Source organism: Lagopus leucura, unplaced genomic scaffold (genome assembly GCF_019238085.1).
Source record: "Lagopus leucura isolate 7727_CA_CO unplaced genomic scaffold, USGS_WTPT01 Super-Scaffold_100004, whole genome shotgun sequence".
NCBI classification, from domain to species: Eukaryota; Metazoa; Chordata; class Aves; order Galliformes; family Phasianidae; genus Lagopus; species Lagopus leucura.
Window position 1 is genome coordinate 997,132 of NW_024962264.1, and position 23,829 is coordinate 1,020,960.

The 23,829-nt window shown below is 38.1% G+C and overlaps 1 protein-coding gene across 6 annotated transcripts; it reads right to left on the reverse strand.

Annotated features, from left to right (window-relative positions):
* Positions 1-2,052: 2,052 nt before the first annotated feature.
* ASIC5 (acid sensing ion channel subunit family member 5) lies at positions 2,053-23,813 on the reverse strand. 6 transcript variants are annotated; one of them, XM_042870451.1, is made up of 13 exons: positions 23,719-23,805; positions 17,166-17,279; positions 15,562-15,600; positions 15,386-15,434; positions 12,760-13,066; positions 10,913-11,144; positions 9,653-9,772; positions 8,711-8,860; positions 8,027-8,174; positions 7,367-7,423; positions 6,344-6,512; positions 3,857-3,948; positions 2,053-3,232 (listed from the first exon to the last, which is right to left on the reverse strand). In XM_042870451.1, the coding sequence occupies exons 4-13, from the start codon at positions 15,423-15,425 to the stop codon at positions 3,033-3,035; spliced, it is 1,515 nt and encodes a 504-aa protein (XP_042726385.1). In that variant the 5' UTR covers positions 15,426-15,434; positions 15,562-15,600; positions 17,166-17,279; positions 23,719-23,805; the 3' UTR covers positions 2,053-3,032. The 6 variants fall into 6 exon arrangements, with proteins under 6 accessions (XP_042726385.1, XP_042726387.1, XP_042726383.1 ...); XM_042870453.1 differs by lacking the exon at positions 15,562-15,600; XM_042870449.1 differs by having other exon boundaries at positions 15,386-15,600.
* Positions 23,814-23,829: the final 16 nt, after the last annotated feature.

Sequence of the window (23,829 nt, forward strand, 5' to 3'; positions counted from 1 at the left end):
TTGACAAAGTGAGCTAAAAATCTCTTCCATGGAAGGCCCTGAAGCGTGCTAAAACTATGTGGAATCTTCTAAAGCTTAGCATCACTTCTTTGAAAGGAAACCCTATGTTTAGCAATGCAAAAGTAAACACACGTTTGATCAGGCTTAATGTAGCAAATTGATAACATTTTTCTAGAGGCAAAAGGGCTTCAGTATTTAAGACTGCAAAGATCCACATGTGGATTTCTTTATTCCTCTGAAGCTTGTATAAAAAAACTTCTAATCCTAAAAAAGGCTGTAAATATTGTTGTTACTCTCCCTGTTCTGAGACAGGAGGGTGGGTAAGGAACCCTTGCTTAGTATGTTGGTGGTTTGTACAGTGAGAATGGCCATGCAGGACTTCAGAGCAAGCTGCACTTTGTCATGTGGTGATTTTGCTTCTAGTGAGGAGTTGGCTGAGGTGAGCCTCTGGTGGATGAAGACGCATACAGAGCAGGATAGTTAACAGGACCAGGATGATCAGAAGCAGCATTAACAAACTAGTGCTACTCCAACAGCTACAGCAGTATCTTGTTTGGAGTTTTGTGCTTTACAACTTTCTCATGTTTCAGTGTTGTAGAGTAATACCTACAGTACGAGCTTGAAGATATTTCCTGCATCGTGAGGTTTAATAGTCATGTCAGCAGTTAGCTTGAGAACACATTTAACTTGGGGTACAGTTACAGTAACAAGCTGTACCAGGGCTGCTCCAAAAGTAATGCCTTCTATATTTATCATGTCAACCCATGACAGCAGAGGAGGATGGTGGTGATATGGTGGAAGTTGAACCTTCCTACCAGTATCCTACTACATGTCATTGATGTGTGACAGATGGCAGCAGAGGGACAGTCTGACAAAATGGCATCTGACGTGGAAGGATATAGGAAGTGAAATGTGTGGAACAGAATTCCACCATGTGGAAACAATTGCACCCATTTGGTCCAGAGTTCTTAGAATTGCTTGACAATCCCTGGATTTCTAGAATATAGAGCAACCCTACAACGGTGAGGTAAAGGAGCCATAAGAAACCCAGAGTTAGTATCAAGCTGCCATGGCACGTTGCCTAGGTGGGGAGCACTGCTATCCTAAAGTTCTACCAGCACTTGATCCATACACAGTGCAAAAAGTTGTGTTAAGACTAGTGGCAGAATCAGCTGTCTACTTTCAAACATCAGCAATTTTTGTCTAGTAATTCAGCTCTGATTGTGAAGATTGAGGATATTCTTCTTTGCCCTTAATTAGCAGTAGATCAGTATGCTTGTGTAAGCTAAACAGTGAATCTCTTAAGGAGCTTATTTTAATGCAGAGTGGAAATGGATATATATCTTTCGTTTGTTTACCTCAGAAATTAATCTAAACATTGTACTTCATAGACCGTGCCGCTCAGTTCAGGCTGAGTAACATCAGATTCATCAGCAACTCCTTAGAAATATTTCCCAAGCTCATACATCACCATGAGAGAGAAATAAATTGATTCAAGTTACAGTAAGAAATTGCATATCAGATGCTGAGAAATTAACTCCATGGTTGTGAGCAGGAGAAATCTTCGGTAAGTGGGGCATCTGCTGGTAAGGCACTGCAATGAACTATCTACTGTGTGCTCCAAAGCCTGACCCAACACAGGCCATTCTGTGCTCCATTTGTCTGCCAAATAAGCAAGAACCAAGCCTGGCTACTGGGTTCTTTAGTCCAGATCATTCCTTTTCTCTTTGCATAAATCCCTACTTGTCTGTCGCTCCTTTAGAGATGTCTGACACATACATTGCAACAGTAATCTTGTGAATGTAGTTTGGCTTTTGTTTTTTAAAGAAAAGGGAAATGGGCCAGTGAAACTTTTCAGAAGATGTGACACAAGTCTCAAAGCATTTCCAGCCTCCCCCCCCCCCCCCAAACAAAATTTCATTGCAGATTCTCTCTCTGTTAGATTATATGGCTTTCTTTCTTGTACTTTGATACTCTGGTCCCAAGAGTGTGAAAATGAATATTGTGCACAGGGAAACACAACAATAATCTAGAGAAAGAAAATCCGGAACAACAAAACATGGAAAGCATGATTCAGCACTGAAGCCACATAAATCCTACTAAAAGCAAGAGTAAGAATTAAATTAAGCATTTCATCTTTTTTATCCATTTAACATTGAAATTATGCATCTCAGTCCTACTGAGCCATCCATAAGTTCTATTGCCTCCAGCAGTGATAACTCTGTCAGTAGAGCCTATAAAATATGAGGTCAGTATCTCCACTGCCTTAACAAATGAATCTTTTCTGTGATTAAATTAGAATTCTGTATGTCTTACAGTTGTGGATGCTCATTGAAAAGAATAGAGGGAAAGCAAGTTTGTTTGCTGTTTCCAGAGTCCAACAGTGTGAACTTGGCCTATGTTTATCCTCTTGCTATCTAACTGCGTTGCTCTAAGTTTCTCAGTTTTGCATTTCTAGTAGTTGGCAGACTCATGAGATTTTTATTTTCCATTTACTGGCAAACAGACAATTTGCTGTAGAAGTTATTGATATTAGGCACCTTCCTGATTCTGATAGGCAAAGCTACGCTGTCCTTTGCTGGAAGAAGTAAGCCTTACAATGAAGCCTTTGTCAGTAATAAGGAATCTACTTTTTCTCAGCACAGCAATATACATCTTTATAATGGTTAGGGAACTTGTGGTGTAATACTTTAGCATGAGTGTTATTTCTCTTTACCCAGAAGGCATAAGTCAAAAGTACAAGGTTGCATTGAATGTCTGTAGTGTTTTTCTATGATTTTTTTTCTTAAAATGGCAATTTAAAATAAAATCTTAGGTAAGTATTAGATTTTTCTTTATATGAAGAAGGTGAGGCTTTCCAAAGTTCTTTCCTTAAAATTATCTAGCACAGTTAAATAGCTGTAGGCACTAAATAAAACAGGAGGGATAAGGAGTACAAGGGAAGGGTGCCGTGGAAGGTATTACTGTCTCCTTTATATTTTAGAGATGAAGGGAAGTTGGAGAAACAACTAGTTTTGTGTCTCTCCAAGCCATTAACATTCCTGTATTCTCTTCTTTTTTTCCACGTGCGTTGGTTGGTCATGGGGTGGATTATTCCACTGAGGTATTTCAGGAGCTTTCAGTAGAAGAAAGAGGCACATCCAGAAGAAATTGGTAAAAATATACTCGAGCAGTTCTATGATTGTAATCATACTGGCACCACAAAACAATCCAAGCTGACCACCTACATCAGCTGTGAGAGAAGAAGATAAACATATGTCATCCAAAGTGTTTGGTTTAGTCTAGGAGGCAAACAAAACCTTGCCACAATTCAAGTGCTTAATAAATTCAAAATACATAATCCATCACCTTATGAAAACAGAATTACTGTTCTTAAGAATGTTTATGGGGAAAAAAAGACAAATGTGTTTCTTAATTTTAAACAAAGCACATACAACAACATATTTTACTGTGGAATGTGTACTTAAAATATTTCCTACTTCTGTGCTTTCTTAGCCATTCTCTTGCTTTTCCTCCCTATGTTTTTCTTCTCCCCTTTGAATTCCAGAAACTTCCTACTCTTGCAGTTAGTTCAGCATGTTGTATAAATGAAAACTACTGCAAGATTTAATTATTATTCTTAACTGTTTTCCCTACTGTAGGTCATTAATGGCATGGCAGGAGGCCTATGGAAAAGAAACAGAAGGCAAATATGCTTATTATCACTATAGTGTAAAAGGCATTGTTTTTTATTTATAAACCTGGATAGTCTAGGACTTGGGAGGGGAGAGAATTAAAAAAACAAAAACAAAAACCAGATGTTTTAAACATTATTTTTTTTTAATTGATCAGCAATAAACGTTAAAAATTCCCTTACCAAGCAACTCAGGTATGGTCAAGGCCTTCTGCTGCTGAGTTATTCTGTAGCTCAGATCATCGTATTTAATGTCAATAGTCACGAGGTTATTCCTAATGATAAAATACATGCAGTATTACTTGAGAGTGCTGTCCAGGCTTACCAACATCCGTCAGTATGGACTGAGTTCACGCAGTGATGGTGCCTTGTAAAAGACAATCAGGTGGGAATTAGAAAAAAAAAAAAAGAGAGTTAAAAAAAAAAACAAAAACTGAAAAAGTGTACTAATAGCAATAGTTGTAAGACGAGGTCATTGGAGGAATTAGAACATAGCCTGAAGAGCAACTCAGCCTAAATCTACACTGTGGGATAAACTCCTTTTTCTTAAAGGCTGCAGAGATAAGCTTGAGGGGAAGTGTTAACCATCTGAAGCCACAGCAGAGATAGTGCTTGGAAATATACTCTCCTGCTGTTGTTTATGTGCAAATGCCTGTGTAATCCTGATAATTTCAATGGCTGTATTTGTGCAAAAAATCTCTTGCCCTATACTCAGATGCCCAGTTCTATCCTCTGCTAATAGCCTCTCTTACCTAATTATATTCTTGCTGCAAAAGTGGAAGAGTGGGTAAATCTTTGTTGGAGCAGGACATGTAGAATGATTCAGTGTGAATAAAGAGCTCATCTTTATGTTGCCGTGGCTACAGCGTAACCGCTAAATAGAAGATAAACATAACAGTAGTGGAATGAAACAGACACAAAAACCAGTTGCACTCGTGACGTCACGACATTTTAGAACAAATGTAGTGAACATTATTCAGAAGTCTGAACAGTTACAGGCATGGAGGTTGAAAATGGCGATGAGCTTATTCATCTGATGTTCACTGGAAACACGGTGTTGGTTACACAGAGTGACTGCCCTCCCTTTAGTTGATAATTCTAAAATCTAGGTAACACTCAGTAATTAAAATAATCCTTTTTCCATGGCTTTTAATACTAAGTCCTCCTACAAGTGTCACGTGGTTGCTAGTGGCACTGTACAGTAAGGTAGTAAGCAGTGAACTTTTCCCTTCTGTTGTCAGAAATTAATCAGGACCTGTTTTATAGCTCAGAATAAGTATTTGTTAATACTTGGGCTGAATTCCTATTGGTTAAGGCTTGGTAACAGAAGAATGTTCTGTATTTTTTTTCTTGCCTAATTAAATGATTGTGGGGCTGTACATCATGTTTACAGGCAATAACATAATTAACAAAGATAAAATGTTCTCAAAGGATTATTATCTTTTATGTATTATAATGGGTGTCATTTTCCTAATCTTCATATAGTTTCTGTCCAAGCATAAATGTATGGAAGCATCTGCTGACTGTTGGCTCTACAAGTAACAAACCTTAAGTCACTGAAGCAATGAAATACTCATGAATATTTCATCAGCCAGATTGTTTGCTGCTGTGTATAACTTGAATCTGTGGATATTATCAATTTGTGTAACATAGGTGATGTACCTCTGTGGTGTAATTTGGATTATGAAACTATACTAAATGTTCTTTGGCAACTGGATTGTATCTTTCTAGCAAAAAAAAAAAAACAACCCACAACATAGAAATCCTTGTACTGGATATACGATGCTTGTTTTTCAAGGGAGTTCAGTATCACTTTATTATATTATAACTGTAAGGCACATATGCCTTATTAAATCACAAGTAGTCTTGATATTTCTTCCATGAATTTAAATCTATTCAGGTTATGTTAGCTCAGCACTACTACTGAGAAACACAGCTACATGCATAATGTAAGATCTAACATAATTTCATGGATAAAATGTGTTGTCAGTACCATGGAGACTTATTTTCACACTAAATCTCTTCTTTGGGTATAGTCCCACTTTTTTTCCCTCTATGTAGAATTTTCTTTTACGTGGGTAGAATCATACTGCTTTTCTACTTCAAGAGAATATGGTGCCAGATATTTTCTAAATATTTTTTTAGTATTGAAGTGGTATTAATGCAGTTTTACTAACAGTAGAAAAGAGTATTACGCTTTGCTGTGATAAAACCTAGCTCTTCAGAACTTTCACAGCTTTTTTTGCTGATGCATTGAGAGAAAGGGCAGGCAGTTTATCAGCACAGTTTGGGGTTGTCCACTGACTTCTGTGGGATGGATTGCTTGTGTGGACTGTAAGTGGATTTCATAACCCTACCCTTTCTTTATTTTTAACTATGAAAAGTTAGGTAAAACTTTAATTTTGTAAGAGATCATTGGAAAAAGTAATGGAGAACATTGCTTTTAAACTGGAGTTATTTGTTTATGGGATCCACGAGTCTTAGTTGTACCTACGTATTCATATATAAATTCTAATGCAATCTATTAGGCAAAACTGATTATCTCACAGTATCTTTAATAACACTTAAGAGTGTATTTTTAAAAAGGTCCCATCATATTGTGCAACTCTGTTTGCACACTTAGAAGTAATTGATCATTTCTTTATTAGGCAAGCTGTTAAAAACTATTACCTGATGTACTCTGGACTCTTCTTCAGCTTTGCAGAAATGTATTTAATGGCATTTTCTCCTCCAAAACTTGAGTAGGTGACAGTGGTAGGGTAATGTGTTTCTTCACATGGGGCAGGGCAAGTGGAGTTGTGGGTTCCTACTGTACATAATCCTTTTACCTCTATATCATCTGAAAATTCAGGAGAAATATCTTGCACGTTTCTGAAAGAGCACTCAGCAGTAAGACTTTTCTAACCTTACAAAATGACTTCTGATTTCTTTTTTTATAAAGACTCGTACTGGTTATCCTTAGAAAAGTGGATACTTTTTTGAAGCAACAAATATCTGCAATTAGCACTTAGGAAACTGGAAAAAAAAAAAAAAAAAGGAGGGCAAAATTTCTTTCTGAAGTATGAACTGCAATACACAGTTATTCTTTTGAGGTGGGTGCTACAGTTCTCTGTTTGTAGTGCCTGTTGTCTTTCCTCTGCCTCTGAGCTTGTTTTTGCTTACTGGAAGGAAGGAGGCATCTAGGTCTGCTAGGGGTGATTTGATGCGTTCTTCCCCCCCGAATAACTAATTAGTTTATACACTCTCTTAATTATCAGCTTCTTTGAAAAGGGGAGAGGGGAGAGCTCACATTGCATAGCTGCTCTCAAAGCAAAAGAGGATTTCTAAAATTTATGAGAAGCTACTTCTCAGATTCTCTGGAAAATACCATTAATGATAATCTGCTGTGATGATTAACAAATTCCATATCTGCTGTGTGCAGCTCATTTGCTCATGGGAATGAGCTACATGTGAAACATTCGTTTTATATACAAAAAGATTGCCTCTTAAGAGCCAGGCATTTTCTTTTTTTTTTTTTTTTTTTTTTTTTTTTTTTTAAATCAGTCACCAAACTTCTTATTCCATCTGATTTCTATTTTCAGAATATTAAATGAACTGGGATGTGCTCCATTTCAGTATTACTTTCAATAATTTGGGGTATTTTCTGCTATTTGGGGTTTGCTTACAAAATATCGATATGAAATTATTACTTACGGATTGCAGGATAAACACAATTGTAAGACTTCATTAAATCACACTCTATTCCATTTCCTTAAAAAGAAACATTCTTTTAGGAGCTTAATTGAACAACCTACCCTTAGCTCTGAAAAAATAACGTCGTCAAAGCCTATGTGCTACTTCATACTTCTCATTATACATCTGAGATAACAATTTACTCCAGCACAGTGCAGGTACTAAACCCAAAATTTATGTTTATTTAACCCAAATCTTTATGTTGTCTAGCTAAGGCAAGAGATTTCTGGTTGTAGTGTTGGAATTAAAAAACAAAGGGGGTGGATGGAATCCAGCTACATCCTAAACACTTCAGACCTCATGGAAGATTACTCACATAACTTCTGTCACAACTCTGGGGCATAGTCTTTTCTTTCAAGGTTTTCTTGTCTAAAAATGGCTGATGATCAGAAGCTAAGTCCACAGTAGACCAAATACTTTGCTTGTAATCTCAGAATTAAAAAAAAGACAAATATAAGTAATATCCCAGCTGAAGTTATCCTGCAGAGATCACTTCTGCCATTCAGCAGTGGGATGTCTCCTAGCAAGGTAGTCTTTATATATAAAGTGTGTGTATATATATATATAATATTTACATATTATGATATAATATTTACATATTATGATAGTCCAAAGAAATACCTGGAAGCATAAAAGGTGAACAGCCGCACCAATCCTGTATATACCAGGCCTTGCATTCCTGCAAACAGCCATTAGTAGTGTAAATATCCTGGTACTGAAGTTTGATATCAGGCTTGCACTCTCCCCATGGATATTCTTGAATGATTGACTGTAGGGTATTGATAACAGAAGATCAACATTTGTCCCTTTTAATATAGATACAGTTTTCCCATATTTTTAAGTGTTAAATGCAGCATGTTTAAGATGTAAAGCAGAAACATGATTTAATTAAGAGGCAATTACAGCTTATGCTTTTGGAATTGTAAAGTCACTTCCACTCTCACACAGCAAAACCAGGACCTGTTCAGACAGCCCAGGGCAGTGGGGTAGGCTTTTCAAGTAGCACCAGGAGAGGATACCAGGATTCTAATAAATCATTAATATTAATGACACTTGCTGATGGACAGCTATTGCTGTAGCTGCAAAGGCATCATTGCATCAGTAAGACTGCAGGATGCTAACTTGAGTAAAAGCAGATTAAGCAGACCGTCGATGTCACCGAAAGCATTTTTTCATAATGACTGTATTAATTATTTTCTTAATGACGTATTTTAACTTCAGAAGCATCTAATTAATTGTTGTGTCTCAGAAGAGAACCAGTGACAGCGAGCACTGATATTGTCACTCTTTGGTCGAGGTGCTTACCTTCAGCTGCTGAATCGCGACCTGTGCATGCATGCCAACTGGTGTTAGCAAACCTAACCCATCAAAGCGTGGCATCTCTTTGGGTGAATGGATAACAAACGTGATACCAGCATCAGTATAACCGAGGGCAGGGTCATCGGTGAATTGCTTCTGATGCAAAAAAGAATTATTGAAAATGGTTTCGGTTTTGCTTACGTTCTGAAGAGTTAGCAATATTTAAATAATGCCATGGTTTTTTGGTCTTACTTCTCTAGTTTTCTTCTAGCAATTTACAGAAGAGTTTGGAAACAAACCAACTGTAATTTCCTTTGGTGATTATATTGCGGGGTTTTCTTCCTGTTACTCTAAATTTCTAGGTTTTTTTTTCTATTCTATGTTCAAAAGCAAGAGGCATAGATAAACCTTCATTCACTACTGCTACCCCACATGTCAACAAGCTTTCCACTGTTCTCTTGAGATCCTGTCACTTCTCTCCCTTACAATTTCCAATGAGCAAAAGTGAATGTTTAACTCTTCTATAACTGTAGGTTTTAGTTTTCTTTCCTCATCTCACAAGGTATTCCATGAGCTTTGTTTTTTTGTTTTTTGTTTTTTGTTTTGTCAGTTACAATACTAATAAGGCCAGAAACTATTGATAGTGCAAAGACCAGACCCTCAAGTGTTTGCATAAAATTAAATTACTTCTGGTGTTTTTCAGCTGTAGGTACACTGTATACATACATGCTTGCTTGCAGCTTTCAAAGCCATTTAGCTGGTACAGAGTCAACAGTCATTCAGAATTTTTAACCCAGTTTTGGATCTTTACAATACACTTTAACTCAGGAGCAGTCTTGAGAAAGAATTTTTATGCAAGAAATCTGAATGCCTGATTAAAACAAGAACTCACAAGATAAACAGATGGTTTTATATGATTAAATGTTAAAATCATTAGTATAGCTGTACCTGTTGGACATCAAAAAGTAAATGTAAGCCTCTTCCAGACAAGCTCACACTTCTTGCTGGAAGGTCGTTGTGATTAAAAGTGAAGCAGTTTCCATATTCAGTGAAAATGTGTTCAAAATCCTTAAAAAGAGAAAAAAATAAGGAAGAATAGCATGGGGGGAAAAACAGAACTTGCATTAGTGAATCAAAATTGTTGGTTGGGTTTTTTCTTTTTTTTTTTGTAGATCTTCCCCAAAGGCAACACTAAAATTTACAATTAGTAAAGATGGAAAAAGCATTTCAAATCCCTTTCTACAAGAAATGACCTATAGGAATTGAAAGGGTAAATTCACATAATTTATTAATGCCCATGAGCTAGTCAAAATCATTAAATGAGGTTTTGATTTTGTACCTATTATGTGCTGTTGAAATGATGCATTCAGTTCAGTTTTTCCAGCGGTTGTTTAGTGGAGACTGTTTCAAATGTATGCATGATAATGAATAAGGGGGGTAAAATGTCTGCATTTTTTCCCCAAACCATTTCATTGAACTGAAAACCTTTGCTAATATGACTGCATTCCGTAGCTTTAATTTTAGCTATTGGATACTTGAGTGTTTTGAGTCAAGAGAACTCACTAGTGACTAATTTCTAGAAGCTACAACATATCTAAAGGGTGGATTAACCTGAAGGTTTGTAGGACCGACTCTTCTGTTCACGTATTATATTGAAAATGGGAATTGTTTTTTGGAAAAAATAACATTCAGAGGAGGATCACATTCTTTTGTTACCTTCTGAAACTCCAGAAGATAGGCTATATTAATTTAGAATTCTTTTGGGCTCTGCCTGCAGTTACCCTGGCTGTCCATGTTCTTGATCTCAAGAATAAAACTAATTACATCAGTTGAATGCATCTGCAAAACTATGTCATAGAAAGAAACTCCCTTCAAAACAATGTCATAGGCTTTTTAAAAGGAAGATGGCTGGGTGGAGCTTGAAGGCATAACAAATAACATTTTCAAAGACTGCTATCTAGGCAGAAGTGGGATTGAGCAGGGAGTAATGCAGACTGAAATTCCATGCTACAGCTCAGGGAGTCCAGTAGGCTGTCCTGCTGAGCTGGGCTCCTCCTCACAATGATTTACAGCTCGATTTTATTTTATTTTTTTTCTTTTCTTTCCACTGAATGACTATAAAGGAAAGCAGAGGGAGTAGCTGGCAAAGCCAGATATCTGAAGTCAACTCCCTCTCCATTCTGTTCTAGTAAAGGCAAAAGTATTTACCTCTGGGTGACATGTCTTCCCAAAAAATTCACATTCTAGCAGTGTGCTGCCATTCAGATAAAATCCGTTTTCCCTTGTGAACTCTTTAATGCTGAAGTTTTGGTTTCCAAGAAGGAAGCCATTTAGCTCTTGGAAATATTTGTCTTCCATAGAAAATGTTTGGACAATTCCAGACACAATGTTCCAAAGGAAAAAAATGATTTGAAGGTTACTCACTGCATGAGCTTGAAACCTGTCAATGGGAAGGAGAAAGAATTACTTGGGGTTCTGCAGAATTACTGGACCAATTTCAGTGCTCTTTTTGCCAACTATGTGACGTGGTTTGTTGCTTGTTTTCAAACTATACCTCATTCCTGTCCACCACGCCTGCACTTTGATCTCTAGTACATGGATAAACAATGTAGTCTTAATTTCTAGGAAACATTTTCAAACGAGAACAGAAAAGGACACCTTCCCAGGACTACTATATAAAGACCTCTGTTGTGTGGGGCTACTAAAAAAACAAGCAAATAAACAAAACAGATTGGCTATCTACATCATCCAACAGCCACAACCGTAGAGCCAATTAAAAGCTGGACAACTGTGTTTACATGAGGAGCCATGGGAGGACCAATTCCTTTTTGGAAAAAAAAAAAAGAGCTGTGTTCCTTCATTCGTAAAACTGATTTCTATGTGCATCTCATGTACCTGTGTTACTGTGGCACTAAGTCAACCTACTTGTGTGCTCTGTCATTGGTGCCATAGTAGCAGGAACAAAACGTGATCCTTTCTCCTAGAATCCTTTGGAAATCTCAGAACTATGAGATGTTGGATGTGCTAAAAAGACAAAGGAAGATTTGTGCCTCTTTGCTCTGCCAGCAAAGAAAATAATACCTGAAAACAGGAGTGAAGAATAAGCACAACAGGAACAGCAGATGGATGTGGCTACAAATTGTCACTTAGGCAGACAACTGGTAGCCAACTGTTTTATTGCTATGTGCTGCCACTATAGTTAGAACGAATGGGAGATTTTAATAATGCATGCACAACTCAAGGAACTTCTACTTGCAGTGTATATTCTACAGTATAACCCAGAAGGACTTTACATAGGGTGATGGGAATGAAAAACAGTGAGGCAGAAAGGCACCAGATGTTTGGGACTTGGACCTTCATGTTGATTCTGGCAACAAAGGGTAGAATATTTCAGAACTTATCATTCTTGAGAAAACAATGTGAGTAAAATTATTTTTCTAAATTACTTGCATGTGACGTATAAAAATTGGATTGTAGATTTGTTGCTTTCTTTTCTCAAAAGCAGTTACATCTGAATTGTGACCACTACTTTCAGCTTTAGTGAAGTTCCTGCTTTGGTATATGGCTTTCAAACACGCCAAATGCTTTCCTCTTACAGATCCCACTGACATCAGCTGGAACTACAAAGGGCGAGCACTAATGAGAAAAAATAACTGCTTTGCCTAAAGTTTCTGCATTTGTATGATGTTTGTATTTAAACTTATCTGAAAATGTTGTCTTTTATTTTTGACTTCTATGACTGATTATTGTCCCTTAGTTACGCTATAGAAGGAGCACTCATTGGCTATGATTTTACATGGAAGAATGTTTATACTTCCAGCTTTTGAATATTAAAAATCTGGGGCGTAATTCATCATTTGAAGATGGAAGGAGATTAAAATTCTGCCTTCCCAAATTCTCATATTTTCTTCTTTAGCTGAATAGTGGTGTGGAGCATAGATCCCAGATTTGTGTTTTGCAGCCTTCATGAAAAGAATTATGGAGCCCTGCTGCTTTATATTAGCCAGATAAAGAGATGTAGCCTCTCAAGAGCAAGCAACAAGCATAACTTTTACCTGTTCAGGTTGCAAAAAGTCACAGCAGGGAATTTGACATTTTCCACATGCTGAACTACCACTGTAGTGGTGGTTGGCCAGCTGAAGTAGTAGTTAAAGCGACTGCAGATCTGCCAGATGACGATGCCAAGACAGGCTGTGACTACTAGCAGCCACAGCACTCTGCGTGTGCTGCTCTGTGTTTGAACAATTTTATGCACTCCATGGAACGATGTGGATGAGGCAAACTCCTGACGATACTTCCTTCTGTCTTCCAAGCGTGGCAGAAGTTTCTTTGTTAAGTACAGTCGAATCTGATCCAGTTTTCCTAAGTGTTGACCAAATGAAAACACACGTTTTTTTAGATCAGCATTTAAATGGCTTTTAGGAAAGGGAGCTATGTAATTAAGATGCTGGAGAGCATCTAGAAAGAGTCATAAACTCTTTGATTAGTGGGCTTCTTTCTAAGGGTAGTCTAGAGTTCTAGAAGATGCATGCTAGATTAGCTCAGTTCTATAATCTCTGCCTGAGAACAGACTATATTGTGCAATATTTTATGCCACGTGACTATTAAGCATAGCAATATAAATGAGTAGTTCCATTTCCATGGAAAAGATTGGATTTTCGACATAGCACAGGATGCTGTAAAAAGCTAAACATCTGATTATTAAGGTCCTGGTCCTTCCTGCTTGCTCTAAAAGATAAAAAGGGAATTGTGCATTTTTCAGACTTTCACCCTTAAATTACTGAAGGTTTTTCTATGTAAAACTTGGAGGGTTACAGATTCAAAAGGAAATCTACTCTCCTACCCTTAGGTCTGTATTAGTAGATTTAAGTGTGGCACATTTTCTTGCATGAAACATGAACTTCATTAAACTGATTTACTAGAAGTTGTTACAGTTGGGAGGAGGAGCAAAAGAATGTGCAAGTTTTCTGCCCAAGCTGTCTTGACCACATCAACTCTCTGGGATGTTGCTTTGGCCTGTGAGCAATGTGATAATTAAATTCCAATTGGTTCTGGATTTCAAAACGTTTCTGAAAGGAAACAGCTTTTTATGGTTTTTTTAATCATTCATATAAGAATTTTAATTCAATGCTAGTATGATTTACTTCAACTATTATGACTGTTTCTCCTGGAGAACTGCTCAAAAGTTTCTCTCCTAGCTCTAGTGACTTTTGGATCCTTTGCAAAGCTGTTTAGGCATGGGTGCTTTTGTACTTCACATTGTAACAAAGGAGAAATGATTAGAAACTGTTTTCTCTGCAGACCGCAGTACCGACCCAAGGCGTATAGGTGGAACAAATTTAATGTTCTCTTGTTGCAAGACATAGATATTAGATATAGATATTGGCCACTGATTTTAGGATATGAAGACACTTTTCTTTAAGCATTCATCTTTGGTCTCAGTCTGGGTCTCTTAAAAAAAAAAAAAAAAAAAAAAAAAAAAAGCAGTGATTTAAATATATTTAAAATGGTTGTACAATGTCATTAAATGGTGATGCTGACAATAAATAGACAAAAAGGCCTTGGACAAACGTTAGGTCTTAGCTCTCTCAATAACTTACTGTTTGATATGCATATCTTTTGGTAAGGATATAAAGTACTTTTAATATTGACTCTGCAATTAAAAAATATAATTATGTGGATTTAAAAGAAATATTAACAGAGAATCCAAAGGTTAAAGGATGGATAAGCAAGGGGGTAAGTAAATCAGAGGGATCCAGGTACAGCAGCAAACAGCATGTTTCAGTGTAGGCAAATATGGAACATGCATGTAATAAGGCAGGCAGACCTACGTTCAAGGATGAGTTGCAGATAGTTTGCCTCAGGAAATGCTGACTGCTGAAGAAGCTGTGAGAGCCATGATTGGTCAGAGAAACCTGGTTTCTCAGTCCAATGCTTTTAAAGAAGAAATAAGTTATCTGAATGTGTAACCAGAGATACTAGGACAGGGACTTACTGTTTTGGGTTGGTCTAAAAACTTCAGAAATTCGCATTATCTTTAATGCTAAGCTGAATTTAAATAAGCTTTTTTTTTTTTTTTAACCTTGGTAAGTTGACAATTCATCACAATCCATTAACACTTGAATGGGGAACTAATAGGTAATAGTAATGGGCTCTTTTGATTTAGTGTGGGTGGGAAGATGTAAAAGGACCCAGTGAAAAGATCAGGAAGCTGAGCTCTTTCACAAAAGAAATAAAGTACAGCATCTTGAAAAAGCAGCTTGTCTTCATCTAGAGCTGTTGTTATCTGGAAGGAGTCATTTCAAGCAGGTTACATGTGGCTTTTGCCACCTTTACAAAGGTTACTTAGTCTGGATAGATTCAGGGTTTTTGTTTATCCTTAATCTAAAAGTCATCACATTAAGACATCGTTCAGAAAAGTCATTGCGTTGTGTTACTTTTATTCTACATGCAAACAGGACCAATAGCTAGAGAGTATTCCTCATGTCCTAAGAGAAACATTTTTCTGCAAGCTTTGCTTCATCTCTCCCTTCTTTATACCTTGAAGATATATATGACTTCTATTTTGGATAAGGTTACAAGAGAGGAGAGGCAATGTTTCTCATTTCATCAGTCCTGACAAAAACACCTAAATGTAACTAAAACTTTTGGTGAGGTACTCTAATACGTCCAATTACTTACCTTTAGCATCAAATTGAGTGAATCTCCCCAGCTGGTCCATGAGGCTGTGCTTATTTCAGTAAGGAGGGAAAGGATACTGTAAGCTGCCTTATCACTGTGATCATTGCTAGCTAATGGCTTTTATAGAAAACTAAATGGGAGGTGATACTTGATGACACAAATGCTGGGCAATTTACCTGCCAGGGTTGCTATGTTTTTCCTTTAGATAACATGGTCTGCAAAGTAAAAGAGAAGATTAGTTTTGAGAAGATAATTTTTATGGCAGGATCAGATGTTCAAGTACCTATTACACCAATAATAGTAGAAATGCAGTCTACTGTCTTGTTGCATCACCTTGTAAGTTAATTCTTCGTAATTTCTTTTTGTTTTAGAAAGACATCTTCAGAAAAACTGTGCTGTTCCAAGTTGAATACATTCTCTTTAAGCAGATAAGGAACCCTTTCTCTGGAGGGCAGTGGATATCTGCCTCTAAGCTCCTACCAGCAGCAGGATGTAGCTCACCCTCACTTCCAATAGCTGTCTTTATAACCAGGTGCAGATTTCATGTTTCTGTGGGCTTCAGCAAGAAATGGGCTGCAGTTCTTGAGAACTAACCCTGAGGGTGAGGAAGATGCATGCAGTTGGTCATTCCATTAACTTCTTATCAGAGGGAACAGAAACCACTTTCAAGGCGAGTGAACGGTGTATTCTTGTTTGAAAACAATTTCTAGTAAACAACTGGGCATCAAATGAAAGGCAGTGGAAAATAACAGGAAGTTAAAATACGAGATGTGCTTTGTTAGTCTTTCAGGAAGATTTGAAAACTGTCACATTCACTTTCTGATCTGCAGGGGATGGAGATCTTGGGGTGTTTTTTTTTTTACTCTCATAAAAGTCCACTTCAATGCCTGCAGCACGCTTGGGTTCCTGAGTGTGCTAACTTGGTTCCTCAGTGCCTCACTGGCATTCACAGTTTGCTGGCTATTTTCTGGCAGTGTTGCTTAAGTGATGAGCTGCAAGTTAGATCACTGAGCTCCATTTACTCATTCCAGCGTGAAGAGCGCATTTCTGCACTCTTGGAAAGCTTCTTGGAAAGATGGCCTCCTCCTTTTGTTACTTTTGCCTCATGCATGAGGCTTTCTACCACAGTAAGCTTTGAGCAGTACTTGCATTCACTCAGGCAGTAAAGTACTTAACAGTAAACTGTTTTTCAACATCTATATGTAACTCAGGCGTACCTAATGCACTGCTGAGCAGCTATTTGCTGATCTGCTGATTCCTATTAACACAAAGCACTCTAATTCACAGTACTCAAACAACGCATTTACATCACTTAAAACTTGCTTGAGTTCTTAAATCAAAATTATATTGGTCTGTTAATACTGCTGTGCATAGGGTTAAAGAAGTACAAAATGCAAGTCACTCTGCACACAGCAAATATTGATTCATCTTTCTTAAAAAGTGAATGTCTTACAAAGAGAGTGCTTATGAACTTGTCATGTATTCTCTGTTTTACAAAAGAAATCAGTTTCAAATTTTCTTTCTTTTATGGTTGTTTTATGTTAATTCTTAAGCAAATGCTAGGGAGTGAAAACCAATCATCTTGTATTTGTTCATCGTTCCCAAATGGCTTACAATTTTAAGACCATAAATTGGTCACAGGGAGCTTATTTTTTTCCATTCACTCCTTGTCATACATGTCTACTTATCTAAATCACCCAGTCTTTAATTCTTAGTGCAGTAAAGGTTAGAAAAACCAACTGATGACAGAGGTGGTCACAAATCTTGTATTCATACATACTGCAATTTCTTTCTCCAATGCGTTTTGAAGTCGGTCCTCAGTACTTTTGAGTTCTTTTATTATACTGCCAACTTTAAGAGGATACTGCAACCAATGTGACTACGTAGGAATTTGCTGAAACAAAGAGATGAGATATCCAGATAAGTTATATTTCTATAGCCTACTTGCAGAACATGCTGTAAGAAAACTTAGGGGCTGATGAAGGAAAATCATACCTATATATAATATACACAAGCATACATATTTAGCTTTCACTGGACTTTTTTCCATAAAATGTCAAAATATTTCCTACTGCCATCTGTTTCATTCTATGAAGCTCTTTGCATAAAATATTCTTCTTTTCCTCTTTTTAGTAGAAGCTGATCACTTATTTACCAATAGAGAGGGCTGCAAGTACTCATACTGAATCTATGCATAGAATAGTAGCAAAAACAAAGCATGAAAAGAAAGAAGAAGTGACCACCATCTGTTATGATGTGTTGTCACTGCTGCTTTATGGCAAATGCTGGGATACGTGCAAAATGGCAACTAACTGTAAATGCAGGCATCTGTCTTGTTCCTTTTTTCAAAGCAGGTGTGCCAGGGGAATCAGCAGTGAGGGGCTAGGCTTCCAGAAAAGGCACTCAGAGAAAATTCTATGTCTAACACTTGTTTGTTTTTTTTTTCTTGCCATTTTTTTCTGAGCCTTTTCCTAGTAGTCTTCATCTATCTTGGAGAGTGTTGTCAGGGACATAGTACCTTACACATCCTTTCTGAGGCTGGATGGAAAAGAAGATTCCCATGCCATGTAGAAAGCTGCTATGTGAAGTTGCCTGTATGAATTGCCACAGTTCTGCCTTTTGCTGTTTAATGTATTTTTGTTTAAGTGAAACATCCAGCTCGTTCTAAAATTAAAAAAAAATCTGGTTTGGTTATCGTTGCTGAAGTTCAAAGGTGCTACTCTTTGGCTTCACTGAAACTGCACATTATTTCAGTGCATTAAGATCATTTTGAATTCTAGCCCCCATCTGCCAGCATGCTATTATACCTTCCAGGTAATTCTCATTTGTCAGTTGGAGAAGTGTACAGTCTATTCCATCATCCAGGCCATTAATGATAATACTGAATAGCATCAGATTAGCAAATTGCTACTGGAGTTTGTCCTGAAGCAGCCCTTTGCTCTTGCTAGGCAGCTCAGCTGCAAACAGCAGCACGAGCTGAGCCATGTGGACGCATGGAAATGGCAATAGCTTCAGGTTCTGACTTCACTGCACCTGACTAGTAGCCAAATTTCATGTGTTAGGAGGGAAAAGTAACAGCTTCCCTGTACTGAAGGATAGAACCTTGGAGCGAGTGGCTGTGAGGTGTTAAAAGAGGATAAATTAGACTTGGGAAAGCTCCACAGCAATCAACGTGTTCTTACACATATGCACAACTCATTTTTCGTAAGTGTACAGTTTTGGGTAATACTGACATGTTTCAGGGATGAAAGGAGGAAGATTTGGAAGTAGCAGTGGGAGCACACCTTCACCATAATATGGAAATCAATGATCAGTCAGAATGTGAGGAAAACAAATTGTTCCTGTGGAGCAATTCCAAGAACAGGCACTTGAGGCAACATCTGAGTACAACCAGCAGACAACAGTCAAAAGCAAAATCATCATGAGTGCTGCATGCAAAGAAAATCCAGGTGTAGGAAGAGCAGTGGTAATCTGAGCAGAGTCTGCTTTTGATCACAGGAGCGTTGATGTCAATGCTTCTGACCGGAGTAGGGTCAGAAACTATGTGATGTGGAAGAAATCCTGCTGCATTGTGCAGAGCCACACAAAATAGACAGCAGGGGACGGGGGGGTTGTGCTGGGATGCACAAGATGTAATCGGGAGTTAAGAGTGTGGTGAGAAGTGACAACGTGGTTCTCTGTGTTTAAGAAGTAGAACAAATACAATGTTAAAAAAAAAAAAATCTTTGCAGCACTATCTCTTTGCTTTGTTTGTACTTTGCAAGACCTTGAGCTCTGTTCCTCCCCCAAATGCAAATGCCTGATTGGATTAATAATATTGCATCAACTTCAGGCCAGTTTGTTCGAGCCTCAAGTCACTAGATTTTCTTTTTTCTTGATACAAGCTGTTAATTTCAAATGTTTTTTATACATCAGTGCCAGTTTTGGAAATTGCAAAATACTTATTTGAGAGGAGGATATTTTTTGGTGCTGTATCAATTATCTCCTTTTAAACTTCCCTTTTTGTGCCTTTATTCAAGTCTCTGTTGTAATGTTTTTATTATTGTTTTGACTAGGGAAGTTATTTTCGTTCAGTTCTTATATAGCAAGTAGCACACTAAGGTTCTTTCTGGCTTAGTCTACTAGGTGCTTCAGCTGTGCAATGGGCATTGAGAAGAAAATCAATCAGGAATACACAAAAACAGTGTTGTGAATTGAGCTTATGGTCAATAAATAAAATGAACCATCAGATGCAGTTCAACCAGTGTGACTACCAACTTATTTATAAAGCAACAGCAAAACAATAGAAAATTCACATTTTGTAAAGCCTTTCTGGAAATCATTTCAGTTCCATACAGTATTTACTGTATAGGTGTAAGGTTAAAGTGGTGTTAAAACTCTTGGAACTCTTTCCAGTGAACAGGACAACAGTGTTCCAGAAAAAAATCAAGAAATTCAGTTGCACCTTCTCAGCCAAAACCTACCAGTAGTTGCCATACTGCTTGCTTCTGCATTTCACTATTATATTAATGAGTTTGTCATCTGAGAGGTCAGTTCTTTCACCAATGAAACTAGCAATGTGTACATCTGTACATTGATGTTTTACCTTTTAAATGCCCAATTTCAAAACAGACACAGCTTAATTTGAGCAATTGCAGAAAAGAGGGACTGGGAGTTTCTTGCGAGCTCATAAGCTATGGCTTGGTAGTGAATGGTATTTAAGAATACTCAGTTAGTTGGCAGGAGGTTTGTAATTAGCACAGGGAATTGCTCCTTCACACGGTGTGCACTGCAGTTATTCCAACTGCAGCGGGCTGTGGACTCACAGTGTCAGGGTTATTATATGCAGGGACATGGGTATCACAGGAAGTCCTACACTATCAGTACTGGAAAATTAGATGGGGAAACTACCTCACTGTAAGCTTGCTTTTTGTTTGTTTGTTTGATTGATTCTTCTAATAGGCTCCTCCCAAGACACCTGCTTTCTAGTAGAAACTTTTATGCTTACCCAACCCACTGCAGGTATTATTACATAGATAAAAACAATTTGTGCTGAATAACTCCCAGTGTTCCTGGGATAAGCGCTGGGAAGTGTTGTGTGGGGTATCTTGAGATTTGTATTAGGTGAACAAGCCACTTCTAAATACAGAGAAGACTTTTGTTGGATTTCTGACGTTACACAGTCATTCTTACTTCTCTCTCCTCATCAGTTCACATCGGAACAAGTGGACTCTTTACTACAGCTGTACCTGCAAAATACAGGACACTTCTGGCTTACACCAAAGTTCCCATTGGCCTAGCTAGAGGGAGGCTCCTTTTCTGCTCTTACAATTCACTTCTTTCAGTGTAAGTAAGTTCAGTTTGTCTCCCCTCTGCGACTCCATTGCAGCTGTGATGAACGAAGCTAGTCAACATCCACAGCTGGGGAAGGGAAAAAAAAAAAAGGGGGATGAGGGTGGATTAAGAAAGGGGTTTAATAGTTGTCATGCTTGGTCATGAAGATCATGACAGCTTAAAGGCCACAAAGTGCAATTCCTGGAACATGTGCCTTTTTCTTTTTTCTTTTTTTTTTCCCCACTGTGTTTAACTGTTTGTCTTGTATTCAGCCCAATCAAAAAACAGAACTTTCTCTGCACTGAAGGTTAGAGTCCTTTGGTACATTTCAGAATGAACAGAAGTCTTTGTCTGACTTTCATGCTGTAAAAATAAATAAGCAAGGAAACAGAAAAAAAAAAAAAGAGAAAATCTCAAGGACATGCACACATGACTGGCTTTCACAGACTTGCTCAGTCATCCACAGCATGAACAGCAAGCTGTGTGTGTAATTACATCTGCTTCTACCTAGTTCTGCATGTTCAGCATGAAAAAGGGTAATTATGGTGCATTTTGAGAAGGTAATACCATTTAGTTAAAATCAAGGTTAGGTTTTGCTTTTAGATATATACAAAGGAGCTTTTTGATCAAGATTCCTTAATGACTGATTATGCTAGTATAAAGAGATGGCAAAGGAGCAGTAGAATCTCAGTGGGGAAAGGTGACTAAACCACTCAAAGAAGGGTTAGATCCCACATTTGAGTAGCATGGCAGAAGCATGAGTAGGCATTTATTTCTCCATCATTTATAGAAGTGTCTACAGCTAAGACAGACATAAAGGCTCTGAGTTGAGCCAGACCTTGTGGATCTTTCAGTCTGTGCTATTGTCCAGACTGCCAACAGACAATTTCATAATCAGGTTGTACAAGTTAGCTTTGCTTTTATTTGCTCTATTTATCAGTACCAAGTTCATTATGTACCTTGATGGCTTACTGAAATCACATTCATGTAGCCAGCGAGGTGAATGAGTGATGGAATCAATCAGTTTTGAGGTCTGTAAGCAGAGAATTTGAATGTGTTGGAATTATTGTGATTAATTTCCTAAATTCTTGCAATTTGGCTGATTTATTTGGTTGACTGCAGCTTGTTTGTTGCTGAATCAAAACAGAAATTTCTGTATCTCTTGATTCAGACAGTATTCCCAGCTAGATTTTGGGAGTTTAGTAACCCTGAACCAACCAAGGGTAGTATTACTTCCCGAACTTGCAGTTAATGTTTTGTTAAGCACAGAGCTTAAAAGGGCTCTTAGACTTCAAAGTCTTTCCTATAGGCAGGCAGTATAACTGTTGCAAGCCAGAGAACGTTCCTCTGAAAACGCATTATTCTTTGGGCCCCATGAGAGATACTGAATTGCACAAAGAAGCACATTAGCTTCTCTGATGTGGATAAGAGTTCATATTTTTCAGCTGTTCTTGTTCCTTTACTGTATTCACACTCCTTTGCGACATTAGGAAAGCTAAAAAGAAGTTTGATTTCACAGTGGAGGTTCAGGATGTCAACTGGAAATGACAAACCAAGCCTTGGTTGCCCTTTTTGATTTTGAGATCTGTAGATGGGGCAGGTTATGTTATTGTCACAGTGTGATGGGGTTGGAAGGTCTTGGGTTGGAAGAGACTCACAAGGGTCATGGAGTCCAACTTCTGCCTCCAAAAGCCCCAAATCCAAACCCTGTGCCTGAGTGTTGTCCAAATGCTTCTTGAACTCCAGCAGCTCAGGGCCATGCCCATTGCCCTGTGGTGCAGACCTATTCCTCACCCCCACCTGCCCCAACCCTGACAGCTCCACACCATTCCCTCAGCCCTGTTGCTGTCACACGGAGCAGAGCTCAGCACTGCTCCTGTGGGGAGCTGTAGCCACCATCAGGCCTCTCCTCAGCTCCTCTGCTCTGGGCTGAACCAATTGAGGGGCTGCAGCCGCTCCTCATGTACCTCTAGACCCTTCCCCATCCTCATGGCCCTCCTTTAGATGTTCTCTAATAGCCTCATGTTGTTCTTACATCGTGGTGCTCAAACCTGCACTCAGGTCTTGAGGCTGCACCAGGGCAGATCACAGCGGGGCAATTGCCTCTTAATGAAGCAGTTTCAGTAGAAGCAGCGTGTTTTTCGAGCACAGAATTTCTGATGTATATACTACAGTCTTCACCTTTATTTCGGCTTGCCGGCATCCAGAGCAGATGTACAGAAATGAGTGATGAGGATTATTTTGCCCCATCAGCTTTTATCTTGTGATGGAAGAACACCTTTACCTTGCTTACGAGTTGCCTCAGTGGAGTCCTACCTGTGGCTCAGCTGTGTGAGAACTCAGTTTTAAGCTAATATTTGTTTAGCGTGACATCCAGCATCTGAGTTAGCAGGATATATATCCCATGACCCACATATTTTTTTGTTGTCCATCTACTCTTAAATGACTGGAACAGTTGAATCCAGCACACGGATACCACTGCACGATGCATGAGAGTAAATGGCCTGGGTTCACAGGGTCCCTGTAACCTTGTTTACAGAAAAACTGAGCTTTAACTTCTTTCAGAACAGGCTGGCAGGTACAAAAGAAGCGCACACTGGTAACACGTTACTTCATAGTCTGTTAGGCTGATGATTAGACAGAATTGAGTAACATTTGTCAACAAATGAGAGTGAAACTTCTGCAGGAAGAAATAAAATCAAGAAATTGTAATGAATTAAACCTCTGGAATAGTATCATGCACATATTTTTCTTTTACTTGTTTTACTGAATGTGTGCCCACTTTGAAAATAAGTGCATTGCTTGAAAGCCTTTACAAACAGTACAGTTTTCCATGGAAGTATCAGTTTTCTTTCTTTTCCTTCCTCTCCCTCTCCTTTTTCATGTTTCATTTTTTTAAAAGTTTGAAGCATACCAATGCTTTGATATGAGGGGTTGCATGTTAAAAATCTACCTAAGCAATCTCTGAATTAAATATTAAATATTATCTTTATTCACATGCAGACTTCTCATTGACTTACCCCTTACACCAGCCAGGGTCTCCATCAGGGAAAGCCGCACAGCAAAGTGAGCAGAAATTGTCATGTGGGAAAAAGCGAGTATCCCAGCCACTCTTTTTTTTGAAACAAAAC

Coding starts and splice junctions, on each gene's coding strand:
- ASIC5 (XM_042870448.1), bottom strand. CDS start 23,782: ATGACAATTTCTGCTCACTTTGCTGTGCGGCTTTCCCTGATGGAGACC. Junction 9,773..10,912: donor GGAAGACATGTCACCCAGAG/GTAAATACTTTT, acceptor TCTCTTTTTAAG/GATTTTGAACACATTTTCAC. Junction 6,513..7,366: donor TTGTGTTTATCCTGCAATCC/GTAAGTAATAAT, acceptor CTGAATTTTCAG/ATGATATAGAGGTAAAAGGA.